Source organism: Melanotaenia boesemani, chromosome 1, assembly GCF_017639745.1.
Source record: "Melanotaenia boesemani isolate fMelBoe1 chromosome 1, fMelBoe1.pri, whole genome shotgun sequence".
Classification (NCBI taxonomy): Eukaryota; Metazoa; Chordata; class Actinopteri; order Atheriniformes; family Melanotaeniidae; genus Melanotaenia; species Melanotaenia boesemani.
The window spans coordinates 7377354-7395419 of record NC_055682.1 but is presented as its reverse complement, the minus strand read 5'-3'; the positions used below and the strand labels follow the sequence as shown (position 1 = coordinate 7395419).

At 40.6% G+C, this 18066-nt stretch overlaps 1 protein-coding gene across 3 annotated transcripts in view; it reads right to left on the bottom strand.

The window, feature by feature from the left end:
- nav2a (neuron navigator 2a) overlaps positions 1-18066 on the bottom strand; it is a 234295-nt gene that overhangs the window by 5652 nt on the left and 210577 nt on the right. For 2 of the 3 annotated variants that reach the window (XM_041991998.1, XM_041992015.1), the window contains 19 exons: positions 17599-17818; positions 15779-16065; positions 14742-14807; positions 14065-14109; positions 13385-13545; positions 12716-12898; positions 9316-9368; positions 7365-7388; positions 6938-7012; positions 4923-5006; positions 4691-4814; positions 4308-4474; positions 2469-2641; positions 2198-2351; positions 1840-2020; positions 1550-1650; positions 838-933; positions 488-662; positions 103-338 (listed from right to left, as the gene is read on the bottom strand). In XM_041991998.1, the coding sequence (XP_041847932.1) occupies positions 103-338; positions 488-662; positions 838-933; positions 1550-1650; positions 1840-2020; positions 2198-2351; positions 2469-2641; positions 4308-4474; positions 4691-4814; positions 4923-5006; positions 6938-7012; positions 7365-7388; positions 9316-9368; positions 12716-12898; positions 13385-13545; positions 14065-14109; positions 14742-14807; positions 15779-16065; positions 17599-17818 (2605 nt within the window). The remainder of the gene's footprint in view (positions 1-102; positions 339-487; positions 663-837; positions 934-1549; positions 1651-1839; positions 2021-2197; positions 2352-2468; positions 2642-4307; positions 4475-4690; positions 4815-4922; positions 5007-6937; positions 7013-7364; positions 7389-9315; positions 9369-12715; positions 12899-13384; positions 13546-14064; positions 14110-14741; positions 14808-15778; positions 16066-17598; positions 17819-18066) is intronic. The other variant, XM_041992006.1, reaches the window with a different exon arrangement.

Sequence of the window (18066 nt, the reverse complement as noted above, 5' to 3'; positions counted from 1 at the left end):
TCTGATGCCTTTCATATTTTATCCATTTATATCCAACAAAACAGAAATAATAATGACAGTATTTATGTTTATCAACTAAAAAAATCAATCTGTGTGTTTTACTTTGCTGGACTTGTGGTCCACATTGAAAGTGACGATGGCGTTTGGGGTCAGAGGTCGGCCCTCCAGCAGCAGCAGGTGTCGGGACAGCTGGTTGGCCAGGTAGGTTTTTCCTGTGCCGCTTGGCCCCGACAGGATGACTCGTCTGTGTTCCTTCAGCAGGGAGACGTAGCGCTGAAGCATCGGCTTCGGAATCAGCGTTTCAAACACAAACGAATCCACACTTTCACTGCTGGCTCCTGGGCACGCACACACAAAAAAAGCAATGATGAGTTTTTTGTGAAAATTCTTAACGTTGATCCTTTTTTTTCCCTTTTGATAAGTTATGTCAACCAAATGTTGTTAGATAAAAACATAAGGTGTTTGCAGTGTTGTCATGCTGAGGTACCTTTCAGCTGGATGTTGATGGTGTTGTCGCCCACCAGGTATCCACAAGGCAGCAGCTCAGGTGTGCTGGCCGTGCTGGGGCTGCTCGGGCGATGAATTTCACCGATGTTGTAACCCTGCACGCTGTCTGTGCTCAAGCCCAGTTGAGTCACCGGGTCCACATGAGTGATGTACTCCTGCCAGAGAAATAGTTCAGCTTGAAGCAGCTTTCGAAAGATGATACCAACTCGTGTCCTTTCTGCACCGATTTAAATACTTTAAAAGCTTATTTCAATGTGACTGTATTGATAACTTAAGAATTAAAAACACAAAATGAAATACAGTGGGGTGCAGCTGTCCATGTTTAATTACCTTGAACAGTCTTCGCACCACCCCATCCAGGACGTCCCACTTAGTTTTACCACTCACGCCAATGCAGCCAATCAGAAAATGACGAGGGCGGCTCTCCTGCAATGAAAAAAAATATAGATGTTTAACCCCTTATCAAGCAGGGACATTTTGGTAAAAACGCCTGTAATATGACCTCTCCAAATGAGAATTACTGCTGTTATTGAACCCTCTGGATTGTAAGTACAGGCTTGGGCTCTTTGTAAAGGTAACACTCTCTAGTTTAACCCACAGCAATCAGAATCACTTTAAGTATTACTGATAAAAAGTTATACACTTTAGAACACACAAAAAAAATATTTTTTTGTCCTCGCCTAACCTGTACGGACAGAATGAGACCAATCTTGATGGGAAATATTGATGTTTGACCTATAGAGAGCCCTCAAAGGTAAGGAAAGTCCACATTTAAACTTTCTGCTTTTCTGTAAAAAACGCTTTAGTGTTTAGTGTTGTTACGTGTCAAAATGGTTTATATCATCGGAAAGACGAGACTTTGAGCTTTCATTTGATGTGTATATTGTGGGCATTCATGACGGAAGGGCTTGCACACATGGCTGCAGTGTTGTTGATTAGTAGTCATGTACCGACACCGGTACGTCTGCATCGTAAGGGGTTAAAACTAAAAAGCCACATGCACAATACAAGCCTTGACAAACAATTTTTTTAGAAGCATCACCTCTCCCCATTTGCTGTCCTCATCTAGATTGACAACAATCTTCACGTGTCGTCCCTCCTTCCTCATCCCACCCTCGCCACCGGTGTCATCCAGCAACATGTCTGCAAGGGAGGAACAAGTTAGTGTTTCCATTTGACTTTATCTGTTGTAAACTGTAAGCATTAAAAATTAATTAAAATAATTTAACAAATTTCTACACAACATTTAAAAAAAAGAAAGATGACTATTTTGTGCATTATATCCAGCTTGTGACATGGCGTTGGAGTTCCATGAGATTGGCTCTGACTTACCGAGGCTTGTAGACTCGCTGGTGGCGAGGTTGAGGCTGTGCTGTGAGAGTCCTGGGCCAGGGGTCTGGCTGTGTGTGTGAGGGGGAGGAGAGGATGAGATGGAGGCCTGGGAGCCTGTCCTGCTGCCCTGATTCTCCAATTTCAGACGGTCATTTTCTGACTTCAGCTTCTCGATCTCCAGCTGCCCAAATGCACAACAGTCCATGTTAGCTTCTTTGAAATGCATGATAAAAACACCTAAAATAAGAGTGTCTCAAAGAAGCTATTGTAGATTTTTCTTCTACAGAACGCTGATTTTAAAGTGTAAAAATACCCTCCATTGTGACATGTTCTGATAAGGTAAAGAGTAACTGCAGACCTGCATGCGGTTCATGGCCTCCCGGAGCTGGTCCAGCTGATGCGCAGAGCTAAGAGCCTCCAGGCGGATATCAGTCAGCTTCATTTCCTTTTCCCTGAGCTCACTCCGTAGCTGCATCACTGTCTCCGCCTCACTGTCCAAACACTCTGACAATCTGTATGTGCACACAAACACATGGAGATACCACAGTTCAGAAGTAGCTTAGAAAGTTTGCAGTGTAAGTACATGATGATAAGTGGCTGTAATCCCCAGGAGTCAAAAAGAGTCGTACAACGTATTGGAGTGTGTATTCCTGAGCATGTGGGTGGGGGCTGAGGTGCCATTGTGAGGCAGTTTAGGGGAGGATGGCAACGACGAGTCTGTCATCTCCTCAATATCCGAGTGAGAAGAGGCCGATTTGGGAGATTTCTTCTTGGTGAATGCTTGTTTGAAGGAGCTTCGCAGCTGCAAGGAAACAAAAAAGAACAGGAAAACAAACAGTAAGCATGTGTGGTTGGGAGTGAAACTGAGAGGGAGAGAAGAGACGAAAGTATCAGAAAACGGCTGCAGAAAAGTGCACGGGAGTCTTAGGGAGAAAAGGGAATTGTTGGTAAATTGTCTTATGACTAACTTAGAGCTAGAACTCTTCACACAAACAAATGCAAAGTTTGATGTTTACTAAAGGACCCGTTTTCCCTCAACGTGTTTCATTTATGGTTGTTTAATGATTTTAGAAAACACGCCCTTATATTGTGAAGTGGATCCCGTTAAGTTAAAGAAAATGCATTTTCAGCCCAAAGTTCTTCACATCAATACATTGTGAGTCCTAAAAATAAAATCTTTTAGTTTATCATCAGTCAAGTGTAATCAGTGTACATCAACATCAGTGTAAAACGGAGATGGGCAACTCCAGTCCTCAAGGCTACTGTCCTGCAAATTTTAGATGTTTCCCTTATTCAAATGAAATGGGTTCAACAGGTGTGTTGAAACAAGGAAATATCTAAAACTTGCCAGTGGCCCTTGAGGACCAGAGTTGCTCCTCCCTGCTGTAGAAAAATAAAATCTATCACTGGTGTCGTTTTTTTTAAATGGATCTTTCCTTAAACAAGCCAGCTCAAGTGTCATAAGAGATATTTTCAGGGAAGGGATGAAAGAGAGAATAAGAAAGGCACGACGGTGAGAAGGAAAGAAAAGGACTGTGGTTAGTAACCTATAAAAGGTGCAGGGGGAGTTAGGCTTCTTTTGCTTTTAATGCACTCAGCATACCACTCTTACCTCATAAACCTGCCACATGAAGCGAAGCAAAGGAAGACAGAGAGACAAAACAGCACGTTCATATGGGTTTGAATGTGTTTATGTGTTATGGAGGGACAGATTAAACTAGAAACCCCTACATGACTAGAGCTGATTTGACTTCACAGCCACCATGAAGAGAAGGATCTTTCATAATCTAATACATGCTGCCCCTATACACCCCACATTACATACGATGTGAGCAACACCTGCATGCAGGAACTTCCTGTGGGGTCTTGTTTAAAAAACACTGACTGCTGGATGCACAGACAAGGGTCATTATCACTGTGACCTAAAGCAGGAAACTAAATTCAGCTTCTAAACATGGTCTATGGGAAGATAGGGGGAAAAAAATTGTTGCATACTTCATTATCTTTGACTTGTCCTCCAGTGCACAAAAATGTCTTTCACCAAAACAAAAGGAAAGTTTACATTTTAAGTTTTTAATCAGAATATTTGATGTTTTTCTTCAAAATAATAATTAGTGACGGAAAAGCTATCATAAGGGCTAGACACTAGTCGGTAAGCAGTGATTTGGAAATTTGAAGAAGCAAATTTAGCCCAGTTCAACCAAAATATCTATTTTATTTGCAAATAACCAAATCACTTCCAATGTTAGTTTTCTGCACAACTGTATGATTAAAATCCTTCGTATTCACCTTTTCCCCAGTGAAAGATGGCTAAAAGGAGAAACACCCAAACATGTGATTCCAACACACAGATGAAAATGAAGAGACAAAAACAATAAACCACCAAGAATCCTGACTGGTTGTTAGCAATTCAGCACACAGGGATTTCACTTGTCTTAACATTTATGGTTCTAAAATTCCCAGCTTACCCAGTTTTTCTTGTTCTTCTTCTTGTTTTTTGCATCAGCATCCATGTTGGAGCCTACACTGGAGTGGCTGGTCGCGCTGGCAACGCTGCTGACGCTGTCAGACGAGTGCTGGCGCCTGATGCGCAGGTCAGGCTGTTGATTCTGCTGCGGACTGCTGTTACTTCCAGCTGAGAAGACGAAAGGCAGAAAGAACATGTTTGTGTCTGTCAGACCGTAGTCTTTTATTCAGTATGTTCAGTTTTTTTATCCTACTGAAAACAAAGACTGTCAAACATCAGCTGAGGCCGTCACTAACCAGTCCCTCATAACTTTTATTAAAAAAGATGCAGGGACACTTTGTTTGCATTCCTAATTTTAATGAAATCTGAACTGTTTGTCTGTACCTGTCCGGTCTCCTTTAGGCACGAGTTCAGGCGTGTTTATAACTCCATTAATGGCAGCCTGAGCAACAGCGTTCTGCTTCTTCAGGAGCTCGATGGTTTTCCTGAGTTCATTCAACTCAGAATCCTTTGCAGAGAAGACAAGACATTCAGATCGACAAATCACCTGCAGAGACTTTAAATGTCCACACAAATAATACTGCACTCAGTTAAAAACAAGAGAAGCTGCTTGCACCTTCTGCTCTGCTGTCAGGGTGAGACTTTTCAGTCTAATGGTCATGTTGCCCAGACTCTGCTCAAATGCTGCCACCAGGTGAGCCTGTAGAGGAAAAAAAACACAAGTTATAGCTCTATATCTTGGTTTATACAACAGCAGTTAACAGAGCAGAAAGCACTGCAAAATATGAAGAAAAAAAAAAAACTCAGACACGCATCAGCTCCTCAACCTCTATACTTCACTCTGCAAGAGAAATTTCCAATAAACCTCTTTAAGAGTTGTATCCACGGTGAGAGGAAGCAAGCCTGAGTTACATCGCAGCAGATTTCCCCTCTGGCTGTCATTTATGGAAGGTTTTAAGTTCAGTGGGAAACAGATCCCTGTGTTGGTTGCTGCAGGATGACGGCTACTTGATGCCATGGAAAATAAAAAAAACCTTGAAATACGTTTACCAGCAGCTCAACCGAGGATACTAACTGGACTGCAAAGGACAAGATGAGTGTGGATGAAGTCATGGGATGAACACGGCCTGAATCAGCAGTGTCCTTGAGAAAGTGAACACCCTTCCGCGACTGCTTCAGCCTTGTGGCTTAAACCCAAACATGATGTCAAGTCACCATCATATCAAGACTGAAACCTAACCAAACCCAAATAAATGTACAAATATAATAGCACCCTATAGTAAATGGTTAGTCCCCACATTACACATATTTACCCAAAACAGTCCTTGGAGCAGTAGCCATTTATATATTCAAGGGCACCACAGTCCAAGACTTTCTGGTTAAACAGCTTGGACATATTTTAAATTCTAACTTAAATTTTGGTCAAATAAGAACATCAGAAAAGAAAGGAGTGTAAAATTAAATGATTAAAATGGTAAATCAATGCATCTACAGCAGGGGTAGCCAACGTCGGTCCTCGAGGGCACCAATCCGGCAGGTTTTCCAGATTTCCCTGCTCCAGCACACCTGACTCAAATTAAATAGATCCAACAGCCTATAAGGATCTTCACAATGACTCGTTAGTGTAAATCAGGTGTGTTGGAGCACGGAAATCTGGAAAACCTGCTGGATTGGTGCCCTCGAGGACCAACGTTGGCTACCCCTGATCTACAGCATGAGTTAAACATACTTTGGTGTGTGAAGCTGCAGGATCTGTGGATGTCTGCAAAAGTGTGTGTGAGTTGAGAAAGGTGTTGACTGATGTGTGAATTCAACTCCTGACTCTTTGCAACAGAAGATCTTCTTAGATTCTCAGCCTCAGGGGCTTCAAGGTGTGTTCAGATAATTCATCTTTCTGCGTCATGTAATCAAATATTTTAACAAAGCCCCCTTCCCTCAATACAACTTTGTGTTTTTCTCTCTCTTTTTTTTTTTACATCTGTGTTGGTCTTTCAGAACACACTCCACACCTCGTTGTATCCAGGCGTCATGAGCTGTAAATCTTCAGTCCACATCTGGGATGGTTTCTCAGCAGTGTGCTGAGACTTGAGACCTTGCTGTAATCAAACACCTTTGCCTTCCTTCCATATCTCTAATCCACAGCAAAAACAGCAGCCGCGTGCACTCGCTCAGGTAGCAGATTAGAAGTGAAGCGTGGTTAGACTTGTGCAACATGGCGACTTGCAGAAATGATCGTGCCTAGAGATGCTTTAAGAGATTTTCTGATGCTTCTGCCAGTTGTGAAATTATACCCTCTGAGATTAAAGTGCTTTGTGGGAGCTATCTGTGCAGTGCTGCTAAATGCTTCTACTTAGAAAATGTTTGGGTATGTGACAGACATGGTGCTATATTTGATGGGATTGTTTTTACTTGAATCAGGATTTTGGGGCACTTTTAGCTGCTTCAGCTCAGAGCTTATAGATTACATATAAATGCTGTAAGTATATTTGATTAGAAGAATTATACTTCCACAAAATCAGATTTTTCATGCCCATATTAGTAATAAAATTTGTGACAACAAATATTGTAGCTCAGATCATTTTTCTCTCTCGGGGTGTGTGCTTGTTTGTGTTTAAGTGCTTGTTCACTTACATTGGCAGTCAGCTGTGTCGTGAGGGCGGAAACCTTTTCCTGGGAGGCGTCCAGCTCCCGACGCAGCTTACGAATCTGCACACACAAAACAGAAAGCACATCAAAAAGGTCAGATACAAAAGTGTGCAGCACCCAAACACACGCAAGCATCCAGGCACATAATGAGGAAAAACAGCTGAAACAAATGTGAGAGGCTCCCAGATTGGAGCGCTGATATTTCCAGGTTAAGAGATGAAACACTGCGAGAGCATAAAAGAACACATACAGGTGTTCAGAGTGGAAGAGCCTGTTACAGGGTCAGTCGAAAAACAGTTACATGTGTAACTGGATACAGCTCTTAAAAACATCCCCATGTTTCAACAAGTCCAGCCACAGCATGTAGAAAATTAAAGAGGATAGAAGCGCTTGAAGGTGGGCTGATGCTTACCTCCGACTGAGATTTCTCTTCATTCTGTAAAACAAACACCAGAAGAAGAGAAAATCGTTATATGGCAGACTGACATGAATTCTGAAATGCTTTTATGAAATTCAGCAGATGTAGAATCTGCCAGAGACGAGACTGCACATGTCCAGGCTGTTTGATTTAGCAGCTCTGTGGAGACGAGCTCTATAAACTTGTGGATATTGTCTGGTGTAAAATATCTGGGAAGCAGAGATAAACTCCTGAAGGCATTTCACTGTGTATTTGTGTGCCTCATTGTCCTCGTAGGTCCTACACAGAACAATAGCAAGACAAGGCAGGGAGGCAAATACGCATACAGTCAGAGCACACAAAACAGACGCTCGCACGAACACAGCACGCCCTGTTGCTGCTCACCAAGACAGAAGCATACAACACCCTCGTTTACATGTAAACAAACTGCACCAGGAACTGAAACTATATCTGGACATGTTGGTTTTTACTGAGAGGTCAGTTAATCGCAACTGTTTTAGACTAAATATCAAACTGAGGTTAAAGTTGTTACCAACGATGACATCAATATGAACAACAAAGGAAAATATTTTGTAAACAGAGCAGCTGATTATCATTTTTCACATGGTCTCAACCACTAAGCACTGACACATGTCTGTGTAGCTGTGTGTCAACACATCCCTACTGTGGCATATGGTTTACAAAGTGGCATCTGCTCACACACGCTCTACACACCCTGAGTTGTCAATCCCACACACACAACCAGGTGATCCTAGAAACGCCAACACAGCAATCTGTCCTGGAGACGCAGCCAAAACACAAAGATGTCTCACTCTGATTTAAAAACCTGCACCAAGTCTTCACAAATACAAACAATGAAGCTTAACATATCTGAATGATATCTGGCCTTAAACAGAAAAAGGTTTTTTCAGATATGAAGCATCCATATTTAGGAAACTTCAGAAAATCAATGTAATCATAAATGTAAAAAAATCAAAAGATCACAAAAGCAGGATTTAAAAAAATAAAAAAATAAAACCTTCTTCATCTCACAGACCTGCTATTCCTACCGTTTGTTGCCAGGATGTGACAGTTCCTGTCAGGGACAAAGTTGCCATCATTTTGCCTCTGCTCTCTCCTCTGCTCTGAGTTTCAGCCTGTGACTCTCTCCCTCCGAGGGCCAGACTGTTTCTGAGAAATTCCCTGCTGCACCTGCCCAGGTGAGTGAACCAGCCCAGTGGGAGGAGGAGCTTCACTGTGAAGCACTAGACTCCGATTAGCTACAGTGTGTGTGTGTGTGTGTGTGTGTGTGTGTGTGTATATATATATATATATATATATATATATATATATATATATATATATATATATATATAAATAAAATTAGTGCGGGACAATTAAAATTTTTAATTGCGATTAATCGCACTGTTACGCGCAATATGTCTCTTTCCTTTAAAAGAAGGCCTACTTCTATATAAATAAAATGCAGTAAATTTTGGTTTACAAACTCTACATCAGGGGTCTCCAACCTGCAACTCTGGAGCTGCAAGTGTCTCTCTGGACCTTCTACAATGCATCTAAATACGTGGCTAAAATATTTTTTTAAATCTATCTTTCCTGTCTTTAGGTTGGAAACCAGGGACTTTTTTGTAGTTTACATCAATTTCCACAAATATCTACATTGTGTAGTATACATCAGGGCTACTCAATTCGGTCCTACAAGGGCCACAATCCAGCAGGTTTTCCATGTATCCCTGCACCAACACACCTGAGTCAAATTAGGTGGCTCTAACAGCCAATCAATTGCGGCCCTCGTAGGACCGAATTGAGTAGCCCTGGTATACATAGTATACATGGCAAAATGTCCCAGAAAAGGAATGCACCCCAAAAATGCATTAATGTAGGATTGAAAAACAGTCAGTATTACATCCAACATGGATTGATTGTTGATGGTTTTCAAACTCACCGTGGAGTAAATGGAGGAAGTGCTGGACACCAGAGACAGGGACGATCCATGAACTGAGGGAGGAGTAAAAGTGGGAATTAAAAAGTACATCCGCAAACACACATTAACATGATTATAAACAGACCTCCCACAGTCTTCTTCCAGAAACCCCCTCCATTCACTTTCCAATCCGCCCCGAGTTCCCCCTTGTGTGCCTGCACTGACCCCACTGCCCGCCTCCTCCTGTACATAATGACTGCAGCTCTGTGGCCATAAAGATAAAACTCCTCCATGTTACAGTCCAACTGTGGTACTACTAATGACAGCCTATGAATTACCCTGTTAATGACTCAGCTTCTAATCACACATCAGACGCATGGAAACAACGCTAGCACTGTTTCCTGCCTGGGAGCAGATTAGAGAGGATCAGTGGTGTGATGTCATCAACCACACCAAGAGGTTGAGCTGATCCTTAAAGAATCATTTGTTCATTTATTTGCCTCAAAAGGAACTGACGCTAGTTTATAGAGGACGTGCTTTTATCTGGAATTGGTCTAGACAGTAAGGTGGGCTGAGAGCCACAAGAACAGGAGAATGTTTATTTTCACGGCTGTCTGGTTTACATCACAGCAACCAGTCTGTGTGGATCATATGCGATAAGAGCTTTTTACATGTACTTATTATCACTGTTTTAAGAGACAAAACACGCAGCCACCTCCTCCATGAACATACTTTGGGCCTTTTTTGATAAATAATTTATCTCATTTACTATTGTTTAAAATATTACTGTTTGTCAGATGTAATAATTGCTTGTCTTTAACATATGGCAGGAACATTTTTTAATGTAAATTTGTGAAAACTAATAGCAATTTTTAGTATCATGTGATATTTTATGGGCAAACTAATTAATTAAATTACAAACATTACAAAATACCAGATTGATGCATATTGTGTAAAATATCCCCAGTAAGATTTTTCATGGAGAAAATATTTCTTGTTGTTCATGTTGGGCCAAAATTCACTAGCATTATAACATATTTTGTTGCTTCTGGAATTCAACGCTTAATTACAATGAATTAATTTTTTTTAAATGCGTTAAAAAATGCATTTAATTGTTGTTTGAATCGCCAACAATGTGGAACGTTTGTTAGTGCAGAAGTTTCAGGTACACCGAATACACTGGTGCACGCGCCAGAACTCGGATAACAACTTAGCAACTTTGGCGAATTGTCAGACCCCTCTAGCAAATAAGCGACTAGTAACAAATCTGCATTTTTGGAGTTTGACGTGAAAGCATGTATAGTTTATTTTTCTCAATGACCTGCGGGTGCTACCACAGGCAAAAACATTTAAATAGTTAAAAGTACTCTAACATGTTGTAAACTCTTGATTAGAGATTAGCTGGAGCTGTTAGTTAAAGTACTTAAATTTAAAATTAAAGTGGCATTAAATTTTGGAATATTTTCTATTTCTTTTCCCACTGTTTTGAATTGAAATGCACTTAAATACATTTTCCAGACATTACTGCAGCTTGAGTTTACAATAATAATGTCTGTGTCTATTACTTTATTACTTGATTGATTACTTGATGGTTTAATCGTTGCTTTTTGGTGCAAATAGTTATGTGATTAAACTGCGACTGAGATTAATAAATTACAAAGCATCTAATTGTTTAGATTTTTTTTAAAATTGAGTCCCACCCCTATTTATTTTTTTTAAACATAGGTTGTTTTATATGGTGCATAAACTATGCTGATGGGGCACAGAAAAGTCAGTAGAGATTCTGATGAAAGTGATGACACAAATGAAGGGTGGGGCAGCGTATATCTCATTAGGATGAGTCCAATAAAGTGTTGAATGAATAATGTGACTTTTGTCCTGTCAATCAAACGATAGCTAACAGGTAATTCTACACTTAGGAAACTTACACATGTAGAAAAAACAAAAACCGCAATCCAACACGGACACAAAGTGGGAGGAAGACAAAACGGTTTGAGGCCTTTTTGAATGTCACCACATCTCACTCACACCTCTTTACTGTGATCCCTGTAATTATCTCCTCCTCTGAAAGGGAAGTCTGAATTAGAGCTGGGAAAGTAAAGAGTGAGGCAGATATGCTATTGTGTATTACTGCACATGTGCACAACAGGTGTGTGGTACTTTGAAATTTGTTCAAAAACATTTGTTTAAGACCTGCATCATTATAAGTAAATACACTGACAGCTGCCTTGCTCTCTTCAACAACATAATACATGAAGTTATCATTAAAAATTCTTAAATTTCACCTGCAACTTCGGATGTTGTGTATAATGTTTATATTCTAGGACCTTGGGCCAGATAAAACTAGTTTCATGACTCAAACTATGTGAATGCACAAAGTTAGAAATGTTATTTTTTTGGCCTGCTTCAGAAAACTTTGTGTATGTTTTATAAATCCCAGAGAAACTGCATCCAACTCCCACCTTTTGCTATGAACCTGTGTAATTAATGATTTGTTTAAAAGAAACTGTTTGCACCAAAACTACATGATCATGACAATGAAAGCAACAGCCACAAGGAAACATAGTTATTAGGTTTTAACACACTCCTTAGAAATCCTGAATGTTTGTGTTGACTTGGCATGTGAAATCAGTCATTTAAAAAGTATCACTTATACTCTTATACAACAGGTATTTATGGTGTATGTTCTGATACGTAGAACAGAATAACATACGCATATCAAGCAGAACTGATGAGTGTTTTCTGAAGTCTGCTGAAAACAAACAGTCTGAGATTAAAATCTGGATTAGGATGATTCCACTGAGGTATGTTTACAAAACCACTGAGTTACTGGATTTGATTTTCAGCTCTGTCCATTTCTAATCTTTTTTCCTTTCAGTTGTGCAGAACTTTCCTCTGACATTTGTAAAATTTGATGTTAATCTGGGGTTCAAAGTCTTACTTCATCAGCTGATGACCTACATTTCCACAGATGCTTTGTAACAACTTCTGCACTTTATGGCGGGGTTAACTGTTTACAATAAAAGTTCACCATGACAAAAGGGCTTGACTTTTCCAATGAAGACGGTCATGAGTTGTTTCCCTGAGCATGAAGCCTGTCCGCTGGTGAGAAAAGCACTGCTTGGTACTTTTCCCAATAATAAACAAGCTTATGAAGAAAACAAAGCAGAACCAAAGCTGATTATGAATTTCTAAGGGGATCTTTTTTTTTCTTTTTTGTAAGGGAGCAACGGTAATCTGCACTAATGTTCTGTTTAACAAATGGAATAATAATCCTTTTGGCACAAGGATGTAAAATAAGGATGGGGAGGCTTCGGAGTCATAGAGTAATTTGGAATAGCTTATACCCTAATACAGATTTTGCCCCAAATGTCTGAATAAAAACACAATCAGGACTCAAAGTCACTGAAAATTTAATTACCTTCCTCAAAGCCGTCTCTGAAGGATCCTGATCGGCTCATGGTGCGAGTCTTCTCATCAAGCGACATGCAGGAGTTTCTCAGGCGGTTGTCGGTGCAAGGGTCGAAAGGGGCGTCCTGATTGGTCAGGCTGTTATTGCGCATACCAGCTAGATTTATTTGAGCTGCAGAAGTCGGGCTGGATGCTGTGAAATTTATGATATATGGCATATTACATGAGACAAGCGTTTTTATTTATTTTTCTAACATTACTGACACAGTTTGGATGTCAAAAAGCCATTTTATCTAATCTTATTTTATTTTTGTTTAATTTAAAATTCATTGAAATGTGCGGGATTCTATGGTAACATTTTAAGATTATCATATTTAATGAAAAAATAAAAAGTAGAATTACATACAAAGTTATTCAAATTATCTAACACATTTTAAAACAGAGGAGAAAAAAGATAAAATTATGAATAGTGTAGAGATAGACTGATCAAGGTAAATGCTTTACCATGTAAACATGCCATCTATTATTCTGTAAACAGTTTTAAACTAAAAACAACTTTTGAGAAGAATTATGACGATAACTGATGCAGTAAATTGATGAACTGTGTTTTAATCTACTGTAGTAAACAGAAATAGATGCTGGGTAAATAAAGATGTGGCGTGGGGTCCTGGTTGCATACCCAGCTGTCCGAAGTTGAAGCGAGTACCAGAGGGGGAGGTGAGGCTGGATCCAGGAGAGAATGGGGAGTTGCTGGCTGACTCCTGCAGCCCGCTGGTGGAGTGGGAGCGCAGCCAATCACGGGCCTCCTCGTGGCCCCGCAGCTGTGGCGATGGACCATACCTGCAGGGAATCAAAGAAACCGTTACAGTGGAAACCAGGACACATTAAAGGAAAGATGCGGGGCAGACTGTTTTTACAGGACAAGCTGATATGGGGATCAGATTTATTTTTCAGTCAGTGAGGTAGATGTTTTTCTCTGAAGCAGCCAGATTAATAGCCGGGATCAAACATGAAGATGAATCAGATGCTGCAACAACATATTACAACGGTGTGAACGTAGACTGAATTCAGCTGTGAGCCACAGAAACTCGCAGGGGAAAAAAGCAAAAAAGACGCCAAAAAAATTTGAACTCCATCCAACATCATGCCTGCTGCAGCGGAACACGGTGAAAGCTCTGTATGAGGACAACATGACATGCCTCTTGACAGAAGCACAACACAACAACAACATATGTGCCAAGTGCCAAACAGAAATTTGTTTAAAAAGCGTGAGCAGTAGCTTTGAGAAGTGAATATGAACGCAGAAGACAATTTGGTGAACCAATGTTCAAAAATCCAGCACAAAGAGAAATGTAGTACCTGAATCCTTTCTTAGGCAGAGTGTTTCTACCACAGTGTGGTCCGCTGTGGGAGAGAAACACTTCAGAGGAAGAAAACAAAAGGAAGAAGGGAGGCAAGGAAGCATGTGCCTAAATAACTAGTTCTACACTGTAAAAAGTCTATTGTTCCTCTTTTACTAGGTCTAAAGAAAGGATAAAGAAAAATAAAAAAAAATGGATGCAGCATGTGTCTTTAGGGTACTATGTAATTTATTTAAGCTCCATGGTGGACAAAACATTTCACAGACTAAGAACTAAATAAAAATGTTCAAGGAAGATTTTGTAATTTTGCAGCTGACAAATAAATAACCAGCCTATGCTTGTGTAACTCTACTCAACCACAGGGTGGCGATAAGTGAACAGTCATTACCGACCAGAATAATCCACTGAACAAAAATACTAGCTGCCAACATCCACTCAGACAACCTCACATTTACATTTCATTCATACAGGAGCTAGAGGTCCTACAAACAACCACAAACTACCACAGAGAAACTCATTTCAGAGAAAACCACTAAAACTACCTCACAAAGAAACTGTGAGGTCCTTTGTGGTGTTCTCTGTGACAGCGGTTGGTGGTTATAGCAGGACCCCCTCTTACCCCCCACCCCACAGCTGTCTCACCAGAAGCCTAACACTGCATACAGGTAGATTTACCTGTCCTGCCTCCGAGGAAGAGTGTTTCGGCTGAATATAGGGCTAGCAGAGGGGGAGGAGAGGGGACTAATGGAAGACAGGAAGCACAACAGACACAGAGAAACAAAGCAGAGTTTTAGAGAGTAAAAAGAGGTATACTTCAGAACAGAAATAAACTGCAAGATTCTTCACCGATGAAACTGATGAGAAAGCTCAGTGGGGATGTTGATGTGATAGCCTCAGAGCTTTGACTCCAAAAGCTATTAAGTTTCCTCTAACACATTCTTGTTGCATTACAGAGTCAACCTGTCGGGATGGAATCTGCTACAATGACCACAATTACTGAATAATCAGCTGAGGACCCTGTGGGGTTTTGTGTCTCTGCTGGGACAGATCAGCACGCAAGAAGAGATGCCTCGTTGTGAAGGAGGCTTTGTGCACAATCTTGATTGTGGGTTCTAAAAAAACTGGGCAGGAAATTAGGATGCAGCATATTTTCAGGCCCCTTTCAGACATGCACTGCTTTCCAAATAAACATGTCGGCATCATGTCTGAGTGAGCACTGCGGTGCTTATATCAATTTAATGACAATATGACCCACTGTTGTGAGAATACTAAGGGTTATTGTGTTATATCTCACTTGGACTGTTCAGTATTGCTCAAATGGCAAATATTAATGTAACCAGTGTCTTAAAAGCTGAATATTATGTATTTAATTGAACTACTTTTAGGAGTCTGTTTAAATCAATATAAACCTCAACCTCAAAAACCAATGAACCTCAACCTGCAGAGTAACTCAACAATATCATATATAGAGCATCACATAACTTCTACAAGGAAACATACAGAATTCAGCCAAATAGGAGAAAAAAACAGACAGCTTTCTCCCAAGTTGTGCTTCACTTATTTTAAATGTAAAAGTAATTTATGCAAGAGACACAATTAACCTGTAAGATTAACCTGTTAACAATTAACCTGTTTAAACACTCAATAACGTCAATTTGAATCATTCTTAGATACCAAAAACTCTCCCACAGCCCCTTTTTGTGTGTCCTCACCTCTCAGACATGCCGGTCTTGACACTGCCGGTGCGACCCAGAGCAGATAGGGTGTCCTCCCTGTGGGTCCCATGGCCGGCACCACCTCCAGCGCTGCCCAGACTCATGTCGATGGACTCACTGCTGGTGTGCATGCTGCTGACAGAAGGGAAGCCCACGCTGCCTGCCCCCCCGTGTCCACCCAGCGTACTCTCTCTGCTAGGGACTGAGGAGCTGCTGAAAGTGGTCCCCCACGTCAGACTGTTGGACGGGCCGGTGGAAGAGTAGACTGAACCTGGACTGGAGGCCTGTGGATTGGTGAAGATGACATTAGTGTTTAAAACATAAGATTCCTGGTCTGAATAGTTTTAAGTCCTTCATAAAACATTGTTTCATTTAGTCAGTTATGGCCCTATTTATAATAATGCATGACTGACATACAGTCATATAAACCAGCGGTTCTCAAAATGAGGTTTCAATTTCCTCAATGAAAGGTGAAGCAGACCTTCAAGACCCAAACATTTCAAGCTTCAAGGATGTAGAATACTTTGGCTTTGAAGATATGCCCACTAACCTCAAACTATCAAATAAATATTTAGAGGAAAACATATGTAAGAAGTTGTCAGTTGTCAAAGGACACGCTGTTGCACCCAGACAAGCATGGCCAAACAAGGAGTTTTTTACACTCTATTTCAGCACTGTGGCGCTTTTGGAGATGACCTGTGTAAAAACAAAAATCTATAGCAGTTTGGCATAAATATCACACCTGAAAGTCCATCGCTGCAGTTTTAAGGTGGTGCAAAATAGTGAGAGGGTCTTTCAGCAAAAAAGAAAAAAAAAAAAAAAGATGGGAGCCACTGCTATCAACAAAGCTATAGGCTGGAGCTTCATCATAATTAACAAAGTGCTAACTTGTAAATGTGCAGCTTCCATAGAGCAAAATCAGTTCCATCCTCTTCCCATTATATTTTCCTTCAAAATACCAAGAAGGTGATGGCCAAGAGGCTGAACTGAAAACAGAAGTTAATCTTATCCTACTGCAGAAATAAGTCATGTTTGGTCTCTAGGAAACATCTTGTAATGACAACCTTTATCATGTTTTAGATCTGGTTTAAGTCTCTATCAAGGACAGAATGCTCCACTACTATCTGAATATTTTCACAGAACCATCTGCGTCGGGTAAAAACAAAAGAAGCAATTTCTGTCCACCAATAATGAAACCAAGCTTTGGCGTGTCTCTGATTAATGTACTTATATTTATCATTTTGATCCGGATTTTAAATGATTTTACGTAAATGATTCAACTTTTGAACTTGTTTGTAAAGACAACTTCTGCTCTGAAAAACAGTACCCTGTGCGTCATTATATGATTCATAACTCGTCAGAGAAAAACTTATGAATCATGAGAGAACATGACGGAGAACTCATGACTGAGCACGCTCAAACATTTCTGCTCTGAAACAAAATATAGTCAAAAGTTTGTCAAACAAGTGTCAGCACTGCCCGTCTGTGCATCTGTTTAACACATGAGCAGCTCAAGGAATTCAGCACATTAGTGGTTTTTGTAGAGTGAGTACAAAACAATCCCTCTACAAACATCTTCCTTTCCATTTACCACATTCACTCCTCATCTCTAAGCAAAAAAGGTACATAATGGTTTTAAATGTTGAATTAAAGGTGACCTACTGGTTTTACAGCTGCATTAAGGTGAGTGATATCTGACAGTCAAATGACTATAAGATATTTAAGCAGCATTTAAGTGTAAGACTCAAAGGCTACGCAAGCGGTTCTTATGTACTTGAACTTCTGGCATTAGTTGATTAACCATCAACCCCTCTCACCTGTTCACTACCGAGCGTCCCTGTTCCTGATCCCAGGGCTCGACCTCCAAACAGGGGGCTGCTGGTCTCGCTGTCCCCGCCTCCCAGCCCTCCATCAGGACACTCCAGCACTGTAGCAACATGGTTCATGGTAGCATGTGGATTGGAGATGACTGTCGAATTCTTCATGTTTTCAGTCGTGGTGATTGGAGCCTGTTTACTGGGCTTCCCACCAAATAACCTGCAGTAAATCAGCAACAAAGTAAAAAAAAGATGTTGACTGAGGTCAAAGTGCTCATGAAGGTGCCAGAATAAAGGATGCAGTCTTGTGCTAGAAAACAACAGAACTTTCTGAAACTGAAAAAAAAAAAACTTTCAGTAGACAGAACAGGGTAAAAAACAGGTTTGTGTAATAAAGGAAAAACATCTTTCCCCCTGTTAATTTGCTCAGTGATGTATTTCCTTGCATGTGGGTGGAAGTTGTAGCCC